The following is a 14,116-nucleotide window of genomic DNA, read 5'->3' as shown; positions in this document are numbered from 1 at the left end:
TTTTAAATTTATACTTCAGTTTTAATATATTAGACTAGATTTTGATCCGCGCTTTAAAAGCGCAGGATTATATATTTTATAACATATAAATATTTGGTTTTTATTTTATTGTATCGTTTTCTTTAGTTTAAATCTATATGATAATTATATAATGTTTGTGATTAGTGTGTATACACAACTAATAGTTGATTTTGTTTGTTTTAGTGATCATTATTGTTAAATAAATATTGTGGTAACAGAGTATTTTTTATTTAGGAAAGGAATTTTTTGATTAGAACTAATATCGTCAGATATTAATTAGTATCAGTTTTTTTTACAAAAATAAAAAAACTACTTATATTCACAATATTATACAAAATATTGTTTACATTTTAACAGTTATAAACTTAATGTCAAAATGAATATGTTTTAATATTTGTAATCATGTAATTAATTTTCATGTAAAAAAAAGATTGGTATATAAATTAGATGGTTTGGACTTGGGTCAAATTATAAATAGAGATAATTTTAATATTTTTCCTTTGTTGGGCCATATTTTACAAATTATAAATAGAGATAATAAAAGTTTAATAGGTATAATGGGTCTTAGCCCGTTTCAAAAACAAAAGAGAAAAAAAAACTAAAAATTAGGTGTCAACTGGTGTCGAACTCGGGTTTAAGAAGTGTGAGAAGAGGGGAGATGAACCAACTGAGCTATTGGCAAAGAACTCCACCACTCTCTCCGGTGTTTTGATCAGTGTTAAGGTGAGTTCTCTCGTGCATCTCTTCAATTCTTTAACACTTTACCCATCGGACCAGGACATCTTCTCATAGACATGTCTTTTTGGCGTCCCTCAGAATGCAGCATACCTGACAGAGAAGCAAGGGCTCGACGTGGTCAAAGCGGTTCTTGATGCACTCACAGAGACTGGATACAACAAATGCTGTTTTCACAGATGCTGATGTCACTGAGCCACCACTACCTCCGGTTACAGCAAAAGCCCCAACCGCAACCCCGGGAACCCCATCAACCACTGCACCAGCACCTAGTGGACAAACCCGACTCACTCTGTCTCTTCTCTCTGTTTTTGCCTCTCTTCTACTTATGTGATCACATCTCCTTGCTGTTGATAGATAATGTCTTCCTACCTTCGTAAGATTTCTCTGGGCGTGACTCACTCAAATCTTAAAAGCCGGAACCGTAATTCTTTTCCTGTTTATATTCTAGTTCTGTCCAGAAGAACAATAAATTCATTTGAGATATTCATTTGTTGTTGAACATATACTTTTGCATTGTGTCTTGTAATATTTATGAGTTTGCATCCATTCTTAAACATAATCTATTTCTTAAAAATAAGTTTTTTTTTGGTTAATAATGATACCTTGTGCATTTCTAGAAGAAACTTTTTGCTTCCAACTCCTGTAACAACTCTTTCGCAAGTTGGTCTTTCCCTTGATGCTCTAGTCCATTGCAGACCTCACGGACAGTCCTTGAATCAAGAGGAGCTGGTCTTATGACCATTTCCCTCAACACTTGAGCATGTGTATGATAGATTTATGGTTAGGGGTAGACACAATTATTTGTTACTTTTCTTGTATTTATTACTTGATTGGTACTTAACCTGTAAAGTTGGATATTTAGTTTAACCAAGTTGAATCTCAAATAATATATTTAATTGTTCGGAAGTATAATTAAACATGAAGTATTAAAAATAAAATAGTTAGTGTTGTTTGGTTTATTATTCAGTTTTGTTAATGGATGCAAATATACTCTCTTTTCAAGAGTGCTAAATTCGAAATTGGATGTAATTAGCTATACCACTTATATTTATCCATATTTGGAAAATAGATCGTCTGACCATTCAAACGGAATAAGGAACGCTACTGATGGCGAAAGCAATGGCTAAAACAGAGTTTAGCTCTCAACGGAGCAAGGTTAGAAATGCACCTTTAGTCACCTTCCGGGCAATCAACTTGCGGGTTAAGTAAGGTATATTTTACTTGCATAGCCCACTACAGTTTCCTAGGTAAAGACTACTCTCTCGCACACTACTCAATTTTCGCCGAGAAACAATGATCAATCACAACGGGATTAAGATTTTCATTTTAACCGATAAAAAAAAAAGCAAACAAACAAGACTTAGAAATATTTTAGTGGCGGACGAACAAACTATTAAACATAATAAGATAAGTATTATGCAGTAAACTTAAACACAACAATGATCAATGATCTTCACTGTTTGCCTCGTTCAAGAGAGATTGCTTCTTATCTCGCCAACCGGATCCCACTCTGGACCTCTGTTCCTGCTCTCGCAATTGTCCTCTTCTTGAGCCTTTTTCGCAGCCAGCTTGAAAACAAACCAAATGGGATCAAAAAATTGTATTGATACAAGAGAGTTGTTACAAGGTAAGAGGCAAGGATGCATGCTGCTTACCTTATGTTCTTCACTTTGGTTATGGAGGCGTAAGTTAAAATCGACGTCGGCGGGATAATTGCAAACTTGGCAAAAATGTTTAAGCTCACCGTTGCTGGAGTCTCTAGCCGCTATATCAAACAACTGCACACAAACACAAACACAAACACACTATGACAAATTTTGCAAAAAAAAAATGTAATGATACTAAAAGGTGAGGAGGATGCTGCTAGCGCGTAGTACCTTTGTTCTGTGTCCTTCACCCTTGAGATGAGTGCTGAATTTGAGATGAGGGCTGAATTCTTCTTCGAAATAAGTATCGCATATGTTGCACACGTAGAGAGGTTTACTCCCGTAGAGAGGTTTACTCCCGGTCGAATCTGCGTAATTATCAGACAATAAAGCTTCCCAGACAAAGTCACAGGGCAACACTCTATGTCTGGGATTGCTTTGATTGGCAAGGGCAATGAGCCGACCATCTTTTGGATATGCACAAAGCTTAGAGAATTCAAAAAGCCCAAGAAGAGGAGGATAAGCAATCCCATAATCATCGGTTATCACCATTGTGTAAGTGGTGTCCATGCTGTTGTCAGACCATTCTTCCAGAAACCCATTAAAGTCCATCATATCTACAAATTAATTTAGGGAAGATGAGAGACTATAAACATATATATATATATATATATATATATATATATATTACACTAAATAAATAAATAAACAAAACAAAAAAAATCTCAGAGGATTGATTGATTTTTTTACTGCGGAGGCCATGAATAAGAGTGATTCCAGAGGAAGAGATCATTTCCAAGAGGTCCCTTGGGATGTATTCTAGGTTGCCCAGGGCATAGATGCTGACTACAGAAGGACGACCAATCTTCTTCTCCAACGCAGATTTTATACACCCACGGACATGACGAGGGTCGAAACCAGGGGGAACCGGACAGGTGTTCATGTCCCACCACACTCCCGTCTCCAGATGAAACGGATGGTCACCTATCACCCACAGAAACAACCATTTATCGCGCTTTAATCTACAACCGAAATCAGAAATAATTGGATCCCAAAATACCCACCTCCTGCCATAACGATCCGGGTTTCCTGCAACTTTGATGATGAAAGAGAGAGAGAGAGAGAGAGGAGATCGATCTCTATCGACTTCCCAGAATTTGATCCGTTTAGGGTTTTCTTGCAACTTTGATAGAGGAAACCGATCTATTTATCAGACACAAAACTTATGGGCCTGGGCTATATAACTTTATGGCCTAACGAAAGCCAGGAATCTGTTTTTTTTCTCTATTTTTTTTTTTAAATTATAAATATTTTATAACAAATCTATTTTTGTTATGAATAACTAGATCCGTGTCCGCGCGGATTATGTATAATATATGTAATATTTTTTTCCTCTAAACTATGTTTAAAATAAAATAATGTTTCAACAAAAATTAACCATAAAATGTTTGACAAACAAAATAAAGGTTTTATAGTTTTCGGTTGTCTTTTTTCTTCGGTTGAGTTGATTAATTTCTATTGAATAATGTATGTAGTTGGCTTGCAGAAGAAGACAGAGTCCTAGTCATCAACAAGCAGTTTCATGGAGAATATTTCATGTATAGATGGGATGCTCCCACAAGAAACACTCTAGTTGGTGCTCCTGCAAGTGAATATGAATTTAATCATCTATATATATATATATATATATTCTCATAGCCTCTATTTGCTTAGACAAATCTATGGATCATTGGGAATGGCTGTAAATGTAAATGCTCTAGACAGCCATTTTTATTTGTTTCTAAAGCAGCAATTATATTTTCTTGCTATTACTGAACTCGCCCACTTATATATTGGTAAATCAAATTTTTTCCTTAAAATTAATTAATTGATATATGTATACTCTATACCCTATACTTATAATAAGTATTGTCTAAAGTTTATCCACACAAACAATTTTCTATTTTTTATTTAATATATTTTTTGTTTGAATTTATGATAAATAAATTTAAAATAAAGGTAAAAATAAAAAAAATATTTAAAATATGCATTGAAAATATAAAATGACACTAATAATGAAACAAAATTTAAAAGCTAAAATAACACTTAATATAAAATGAAAAAAAAATATAGAATTACAAAATGTTGCTACGAATTCCGACCCTTGATTCTTAGAGAACTACGTAGTTTCTTTTAGTTCTCAAATGAAATGGCTAAGAGTAAAAACTCACTAATTATATTTGAACATGCATGTGCATATGCTTATGTTATTGTTGCTTGCACTCCTTTATAAATTAGAATCGGATCAAGATCAATACATTATACATCTATGTTGATTTTGAGTTGTGCCATGATTGATTTCAAAAGTTGATGATAATGCACTACAAGAAAATCAGATATATTTACTGGATCGTTATGTGGTCATAGGATAAAATAAATAGCAAACTAGATGGATCCTAAAGTACTACTGGCGAGTGCGTTTGACAAGGAGGTGGTGGCTAGCTAATTGGCTGTAGTGGTGAGTGGTGACCGACAAATTGATCAGCAAATTATTATTGTTCTTTTTCTTTTTAACGTGAACATGTAAGATAGCTGAAGGTTTGTTGTCCAAGAAAAAAGATCACTGGAGAAGGTTCACATGTGAAGCAATGAAACATGACGACATTTTGGTATACATCAGTCACATAACTTTCAAAATCTGGTCCGTAGCCTCAAGTTATTGGCAACTCTACAGTTTTACTACCCTTCGTTTTCTATATTTAAATAGGTTGTGCCCCTGGAAAACATGGCATGTTTGTGCCCACTTTTTAACAACCCCATTTAAGCATAAACTAGATTTGGTAAACGACGAGACATATTTTTATATGATAATGACAATTTCATTAATTGCTTTACAAAATGACAAAAGAAATTGGCAAAATTTGACATGAAACTTAGCGCGTTACTTGATTGAATATATGTTAAAAAGGTATATTCATTTGGTAATATACCGTTTATATGCATATACTAACATTTAGAAAACTATTAAAGTCTACCGAAAAATTGAAACACTAACTGAAAATAATATATCACATGTTTGTGGGACAAAAAAAATGAAAAACAGAAAACAATCAGATAAATTAGATATCTCATGGAAAAATATGCAAACTCTTCAAGAGTTTAATGTCACTAACAAAATAATCCAAGACTTCCAAACTTGTAGTATAGTTAAACACTTAGCAAAATGGTTCTTAAACTATACGTATAAGAAACCACGCATATGTGGTCGGGTGGTCAAGGTATTCTGTGGATCCACACAGGACCCGAATTCGAATCAGTACCACACCAGATTTCTACATGCGTGACTACCGAGACTTTTACATTCTTTCTCCGGAAAATGGTTTACCATTTCTTAACTATACATATAAGAAATTCTTTTATGGATAAGATATATATGTTTAGTGAGATAATCATCCTGGATTAGAACTCACAACAAACATGCGGTTTATCGCATGCACTCAGCTTCAAGAAAGATGTTTATGGCATTTTCCCCCTTCACTCGACAGTTTCTATCTAAACTGAGGCAGAGAGTTGGTGACTGGCTCAAATTTGGTCCTGAAGTTTGAAGACGAGACAAAGAGTTTGTCCTAGTCTTTTCAAGATTCATCTGTGAAACACTATGTACCCAGTATCGAATGTAAGGTTGTAAGTTCAATTCATCCGTTAAACATTATCTTTGTTGGTAGAAACTGATGAGTTCTATCTTATTCGGTCCATGTTTAATTTTCTCTCTATATGTATTTCTTATATTTAGTCTCTAAATATTTGAACTGATAACCTTGAAAGATCTTTTGATAATTTTATCTCTCATATAAATATTTAGTTTCTAAGTTGGATGGTTCATGAGATCAACCTCTTGAAACTATTTTAATAACATAAATAACTTTTTGTTATAGAATAATTTAAATTTAAATTTAAGAATGAAGCATATGTTAAAATGAATTCAAAAAATATAATATAAGTTATAAGTAGAGTTTTAAATCATAAACATGTAGTTAATAATAGGGCTGCTTATTAACTAAAATATATGAATAAAAATAAATATACAGAAGAAAACTTGTATAAACAAGTAGAACCAAATTCTTTTTGGGAAAGAATCAAAAATATATTATAAGTACATATCAAAATATGCATTATGTTTAGTTGGAAACAAAAATGAAAACTAGACAAAAATGCCTTTATAAAATAATGTAGTGAAATGTATATTAAAATTCAATGCATTTATTTTAAAAAACTCATAATTCAAAATCATACTATATATGCAAAATAAAAACTATTTTATAATTATATTTAATTAAATTTGTCAAATAAACCCACCTCAAGCTTTATACTGTGAGAAGAAAGAGCAGCAATCTCAAATTTTGCTTAGTAATATTATTGCACTAACTAAATAACTATTTATTTAAGTTAGTTTAATTTTTTAAAGAAAATATTTTATAAATGAAAGAGAAAAACTAATATGCAAAATTGTCTGCTTTATTATTAGTCATAAATAATTTTATTTTAAAATAAATTTATTTTATAATTTTAAAATAAAAATTTTAAATATTTCATAATTAAAAAAAAACTTTTTATACATTATAAAACAAGATTTTAAACGTTTCAGAAACTTCTGTGTATAGCAGCAAACCGGATAGCAATTATCGGGTTATACCAATCAGAGAGTTAGAGAGACGGTTAAGCAAACCGGATAGTTTCCCGGTAGATTATGCACACTGGTTTATAAAGTCTGTTTCTGTTTGTTTTTTTTCACCTTAAACCCTAAACAAAAACCCCTCGGAGCTATGACGGCCGTCGTTGAAGCACAACACCAGAACAGAGCAGACGAAAACGACGAAATCTACTTCAAAGATGGCGACTCCGACATCTGCCAGCAGCTCATGGACCGTTACGCCAAGTCCTCCGCCTCGCAGCACCGTCACCTCGTCGCCACCGCCGCCGCGATGCGCTCCATTCTCACATCGGAGTCTCTTCCGCCGTCTCCTCCCGCTTACTTCGCAGCCGCTATATCCTCGCTCGACTCTTCCACCGCGGCGGATCCGATGGCCGTGTCTGCTCTGCTCACGTTCCTCTCCATAGTGGTTCCTCTGGTTCCTCGTGGAGGAATCTCAGCTCCCATGGCTCGTGAGGCTGTGAGTGTTCTCGTGAGACCTATCGATGGGGAAGGGGAGGGACTCGGTGTTGCTAGCTTGAGAGCTGGTGTGAAGTGTATTGGGACATTGCTTGTGGGTTTCTGCGATTTGGATTATTGGGAATCTATTCGAATTGGGTTTGGTTCGCTTCTCAGATTCTCCGTTGATAAACGCCCAAAGGTATCACCTTTATGTTCATTCTAGTTTTATTGTATTGCCCTTTTCTCAAAGTTTCAATCTTTGGGTTTTGTTAGGTTAGAAGATGCGCTCAAGAGTGTTTGGAGAAGCTGTTTGGTTCTCTCCGGTTATCATCGACTGTTATCAAGGAAGCAAGTGATACTTTATATGCTCTACTTAAAGAACATAAGCCTGTCTTGTCTGAACTAAGCTCGAGGAAGGTTGTGGAAGGTTCTAAGGTTGAGTCATCATTGAAATCTGAGAACGCAGAGGCTGCGCATGTGCTAAATGTTCTCAGTGCTACGGTTCCATTTCTCTCTGCAGAAGTTAGTTCTTGTGTTTTCTCGGAACTTTGTGAGCTTATGGGGTCTCACTTCTCGCCGCTGACGAGGCAAGTTCTCAAAGCGGATTTGGTTTGAGATTTGGTTTCTTACTTACTTTAGGAATGGGAGGTTGGTTTAGAAGGTTGTGAGTTATTTTTATTAAAGATGTATTCAATAATATTTCATAACTAATAAAAAGGACATCTTGATCTCTCTTCATATTTTTGTCATAGCAGGTGTACTTTCACTAACCTGCTATGTTTTGTCATCCTGAATATATTAGCTACTGAACAGTATGTTACAAGCAAACAATTCGCTTTCCCAGAAGCTTATTTAAATTAAGCAAACAATTCGCTTTCCCAGAAGCTTATTTAAATTAAGCAAACAATTCGCTTTCCCAGAAGCTTATTTAAATTTGGTGTGAGTAACACATTAATATTGAGTTCTATCTCCCATTATTTCAGGAGACCTTTCATATATTCTCGCAAAGGATATCATTTTAAAGCTTGCAGACATGATGAAAAGTGCAACTGGAGGTACGTTTTAATAATGCTCCCGCTTCACCAATATTCCATAACTTTCTGGATTTGCAAAAATGTATATTATTGTTATGATAGGGCCTGTTGGATTGCAGTTATGGTTTTGGTTTCGTACTTACTTTAGGAATGGGGTTGGTTCAGAAGGACTTGTGTTCTTTTTATTAATGTCTGGGGCATTTAGTACTTGTATTCAATAATATTTTTTTGTTCTCAGTTTCTTACGTTATGAAGAGTCTATCTATAACTTTTTTATTTATAATAGATTGGACTTATCTGCAGGTTCAACAATGCATTGGGGCTGCAGTGGTTGCCATGGGGCCAGTGAAGCTACTAACACTTCTTCCTATCACCCTTTATGCTGAGAGTCACTCATGCACAAATACTTGGCTAATTCCTATCTTAAGAAAGCATATTGTTGGAGCATCTCTTGAGTATTATGTCGACCACATTGTTCCCCTTGCAAAATCGTTGATACTTGCTTCTAAAGAAGGTACTCTTCTCTATGCAGACAGTGAGAATTTTTATTTGCATTAATAGAATAGATTACCACAATCCCTTGATTATTTCTCTATGTATCTGCCAATTCTTTCAATGACATTTATGTATGTTCTGGTTCATCAGCTAAAAAGTCAGGTCACGGGAAAACGTTGCGGACATGTGGTCATGAGCTGCTGAAACTGTTACCTGCCTTTTGTAACTACCCAATTGATGTGCCCCAGAAATTTGGATCTCTAGTGAAGCTGATGGTTAAGTTTATTAAGAAAAAATCTTTCATGCATGAAGCCGTGGCTGTTTCTCTACAGGTGAGTTCCTTCGCAATTTCACTTTAAACAATATCTTGTTGTTTTTACAAAGTTTCTCATAATTTTTTTGCTTGTTCAGATGCTTGTAAATCAGAATAAAAGAATGCCTAAGCCCAGTACAGATGTTGTGGACGAGGAAAACACCAATATGAGTGAAGATGCTAAACCAGAGGTTGATAGTAGATTTCACTATTCGAAGAAAGCTTCAATGAAAAACATGAAGACTTTGGCATCAAGCTCGGCAGAACTGCTTCAAACTCTTGTCCATGTATTAACTGCCTCAGGCGCGCAGATCAGTGCAGACTTTAAGGTTAACAGATCAAAATTTAAACAATTTCTTCAGCATATGTCAGTGTGTTCGTTTGCTCTAAGTAGTTAAAGTTTTGATTGGCTAAAGATTATATCATTTATATGCTCTTGTAATGTCAGGCTGCAATTGGATGCTTAGCTTCTACTCTGGATTCTTCAGTGAAGAAAAAGATTCTAATTTCCTTGCTAAATAAGTTTGATCCTGCTGGTGAAAGCGAGATTGAAGGGCAAGGCAACCAGTCTAATGATTCAATTGATGAAGAGAAAGACAACCGCAGTGCTACAAAGACACAGTTAAAGAGGTATAGCTCTAGAAATATATGTCTTTAGTATTGTATATTAAATTTTATTTTGAAAATGATCCTTTTAAAATATCTCTTCCGTGACTTGTTAAATTAGCATGACATCCATGTAGATATAAGTTTTTGCCTCTTATTTTCATTTACGTGGTACGACTTCTTTGACGCTCGCTTACAGGAGTGCTGTGCTGGATCTTGCATCTTCATTTGTTGAAGGAGCCAAGGAAGATCTTATTGAATTGATATATAATCTTGTCCGCCAAAGTTTTCAGGTATCTTACTAAACTTCAGCTTAGAGATTTTATATATTAGATTTTCCTATGCAGAGAGACTAATCCATCACCTGATTTGGTTTCAGGCCACTGATGAGGCTGATCTCCGCGGGGCGTATAATACACTGAGCAGAATTCTAGAGGTTGCTTACCCGATTTGAACTTGTTATAGTAGCGAAGATTACAGTGATCATTGTCTGGTACGCAGTACTTATATGTTGATTTACCTTCTTTTTTGGTGCAGGAACATGGCTGGTTTTGTTCATCTCATTTTGCAGAGGTGATAGAGATGTTACTCAGCCATAAAACTCCAGAGGATGAAGCATCTTCTAAAAGTCGATTTGCATGTTTCCACGTCCTAATGGCTCGCGGAATTCAGGTGTAAATTATATATCCATTTGTATCAATTGAAACTTTAATATAAGTATGACGGAAGAAAGAAGATCCAAAATGCACAATTCACTGTTGCTGTACGAAGACGGTGACCAATATTCTTAATGCTTTATTTTCTCTCTCTGCAGTCGAGCTCCGAGGAAGAGAATGAGAAGGCTTTCCTAATCCTGAACGAAATGATCCTGACACTTAAAGATGTAAGCATACTGTTTGCTTGTTGCTGCTTCTTTACTGGTGGTAAGGGAAACAATACAGTTACTAAACAATTTGTTAACGTTTGTTTTGCATCTACAGTGGAAAGAAGAACACAGGAAAGCAGCTTGTGACGCACTGGTTATGGTATATACCACCTTGAAAAATTCATCATCTATGAACAGTGATGAACTTTGTCCCAAACTGATTAACATGGTGAGTAACATTATAGAGTAGAGCCTATCATATCAATTTAGTCGACTCTCGTTATCTCTCAAATGACCAAATCCGAATCCGTGATTCTGCAGATATCTGGTTATATATCTGGAACATCGCCACACATAAGGAGTGGAGCAGTGTCTGCGTTATCTGTCTTAATATACAGAGACCCTGAGATCTGTCTATCGTCACCAGAGCTTCTTTCCTCTGTTTTAGAATTGCTTCACACCAAATCCATTGAGATTATAAAAGTAAGCCTACCTCTTGGTTGCTCTTAAGTATGTACTTTTTGTTAATTCCTTGAGTTTCTAACTAGTCATGGTACATCTGCAGGCTGTTTTGGGTTTTGTGAAAGTTTTAGTCTCGACATCGCAAGCCCAGGACTTGCAGAGTCTACTGCAGAACCTCTTATATGAGATTCTCCCCTGGTCGTCTGTTTCAAGACACTATTTTAAATCAAAGGTAATAATAATTGAGAGTGGTGCTTACTAAATCTTTTCTTTGCTCGAAAACGTTATGATTGACTAACCAATACAAATACATGTGGATATTTAGGTAACGATCATAGTTGAGATTATGATAAGGAAGTGTGGCACCCGCGCAGTCCAGCTAGCCACACCAGACAAGCACAAGAGTTTCCTCCAGACAGTTTTAGAGGTATCTCTCTCTCCCTCAGTGTAAATTTTCTTGTTAAGAAATGGATGTATCATCTTCGAACTTTCATCTTAATTGTGCAGAACCGTTCGAGCAAAGCAAAGGAGAAAGACGAGACCAATGATTCGCAGACGACATCCATCGACTCCTCGAGAGAGTAAGATCCTTTAGAAAAAAGAACACATATCTAATCAAATCACTGCTTGCTCATTAATTCCTTTTTTTATACAGGCCAAGGAAAAGAAATCATCATTCATCAGAAACAACAGCCAAACAAGACGGCGGCAAAGAACACAACAAATTCAAACGTCATAAGAGCACACATCATTCAGATACTAATGGAAGCAGAACAGGACCAAAGCGCCCCGGTAACAGAAGCTTCGGGAAGCATTGGGACGCTTCTGGAAACAATCTCAAGTCAGTTTTGCAGTTTTCAGATAACCAAAAAACCAAACATATGTTTATACACTAGCACCCACCAAAAAACCAAACATATGTAATACTAATTGTAGATTTATACACATCAATATTTTTCAGTGTTTTTTTAAGAGACTAAAAACCGCCCAGAAAAGTAGATTAAATTAGATTGCATGAGCTTGATCAAGCAAGGAAACAATCTCTAGCCTGCTTCTCACCAATCTGTGGAACACTTCTCTCACTTGTCTCTGCAAATCCTCCAATCCAACTTCCATTCCTCTGCAAATCTCATCCATCTCTTCCACCTTCTCCGCAACTTCCTCCGCCTCCTCTTCCTCTGCCGGAAACCTAAACCTCTCCGTGAATTCCAACAAAGACAACCCTATCTTCTCCATCCTCTGCATCTCCTCCATCAACCCACCACCACCACAACCAAAACGCTTCTCCTTCCGTTTCATCTCTTCACCAACCTTCTCCTGAATGTTCACCGCGGCGCTAGCCCAGCTCTGGTGTTTCGGAAGCTGCAACGGCGCCACAAGAACGTTGCTTGTCTGGCAAGGAACCGCAGCCACTAGCACCCACATCACAAGAGCCATAACACTGCTCATTATATAAACCGGCATCGCCGCTCCTGAAGCTTCCGCTCCACGTGGCAGCACGAGATTAGCAACCATCCCTTGAATCTGCTTCGTCGCAGACCAGTTCTTGCTGACGTGGCCAGACGATCCTCCTACGGCGACGTTGCTGCGCGGTCCAAACGACCACGACCTCGACGTTGTCCTTTTGTTACTACTACTACTACTGCCATTGCTCCTATCTTTCACGTCGCCGTTTAACCCAACGACGAGGCTTGCCAACGCACGCTTGGCTCTACGAACGCTTCCGTCACATAACGGCCGCTGTTTAAGCGCCGTGACAGCTATCTCCGCAAGACGCCGGCTCTGTCTAACGGAATCAATACCGTTAACGACGGCGTTACATATATCAAGCGCCTTTAGAATCCGATCAAGCATTTCAGTCATAACCCTCTCCAAAGACGGAGACCTCGAGATCTGACCGTGGAGAAGAGGACGCCTTTGAACTCAGTTTCGCAGGACGTGAAAACGTCGAGGAGGTTCTGTAGCCACGGGATCGAGGAATCGGATCGGACAGCTGAGAGGAGGGGGCCTCGGTGGTGTCGGGAGGAGGCGAGACTAGCTCGGAGAAACGGTCGGATACGTGTTTTTTTGTTGTTTCGGATGATAAAAGGAGAGAATTTTTTTTTTTTTTTTGAAGAGGAAGAAAATAGAGGAGAGAGGGGTTTGAGAGTTTAGACGAAAGCAGGAACTGAAATAGTGGAAAGCATGTTCGTGTCGGAAAGGGATTTTTATGTTTTTTCTTTCTCTTTCTTTGGTACTCGCTGAGTAAAAGAATATTCGTCGATTGTCTATTATTACAGACTTTTTCTCCCCGACGTCAATTTTAATTTCAGAATGAAAAACTAGTAATATACATAACTGAATGACCTGTCGAAAAAAAGTATTATATATATAATATATATTATATATATTATTATTATATATATATATCAAGCTGTTTCTTTTTGTTATGGAAAATAAACAATTTCAATATTTTTTTTGTTGCCATGTATTACAAAGATTTTTGATGCATTTCTTCAAAAAAAGATTTTGATGCCTAGTTATTAGAGTAATTGCACCCTATATACAAATTTCAAACATTATTTAGCTAAATGGGTCTATCGCAAAAAACATACTGTACAACTTCTATTTTTAAACCAAAATTGCCCTTGTATTATGCAACGCCACGCGCGTCTCCTTTTTCTCTCCTCGTTTACATAACTTCTATTTGGAGAGGATCTTTCTGACGGCGTCATGACATCTGGTTAGATCGATCCTTCCCCCGCCCCCTTGAGAATCAGAGCACATCACCGACGGAGTTAGCGATCGGTGGTCATCTAGAGACAC

At 36.5% G+C, this 14,116-nt stretch overlaps 2 protein-coding genes and 1 pseudogene across 2 annotated transcripts; 1 reads left to right on the top strand and 2 right to left on the bottom strand.

Moving 5' to 3' along the window:
- Positions 1-2,056: 2,056 nt before the first annotated feature.
- LOC108838470 (uncharacterized) lies at positions 2,057-3,604 on the bottom strand. Its single transcript, XM_056995673.1, has 5 exons — positions 3,470-3,604; positions 3,156-3,389; positions 2,637-3,022; positions 2,415-2,537; positions 2,057-2,327 (listed from the first exon to the last, which is right to left on the bottom strand). Exons 1-5 carry the CDS (start codon positions 3,477-3,479, stop codon positions 2,229-2,231), a joined length of 852 nt encoding a protein of 283 aa, XP_056851653.1. The 5' UTR covers positions 3,480-3,604; the 3' UTR covers positions 2,057-2,228.
- Positions 3,605-7,182: 3,578 nt separating this feature from the next.
- On the top strand, positions 7,183-12,271 carry LOC108831824 (uncharacterized; annotated as a pseudogene).
- Positions 12,220-13,437, bottom strand: LOC108831821 (protein ROH1). Its single transcript, XM_018605332.2, has one exon. It carries the CDS (start codon positions 13,172-13,174, stop codon positions 12,317-12,319), a length of 858 nt encoding a protein of 285 aa, XP_018460834.2. The 5' UTR covers positions 13,175-13,437; the 3' UTR covers positions 12,220-12,316.
- Positions 13,438-14,116: the final 679 nt, after the last annotated feature.

This window comes from Raphanus sativus, unplaced genomic scaffold (assembly GCF_000801105.2).
Source record: "Raphanus sativus cultivar WK10039 unplaced genomic scaffold, ASM80110v3 Scaffold0021, whole genome shotgun sequence".
In the NCBI taxonomy this organism is placed as follows: Eukaryota; Viridiplantae; Streptophyta; class Magnoliopsida; order Brassicales; family Brassicaceae; genus Raphanus; species Raphanus sativus.
This window is presented reverse-complemented; position numbering and strand designations above follow the sequence as displayed.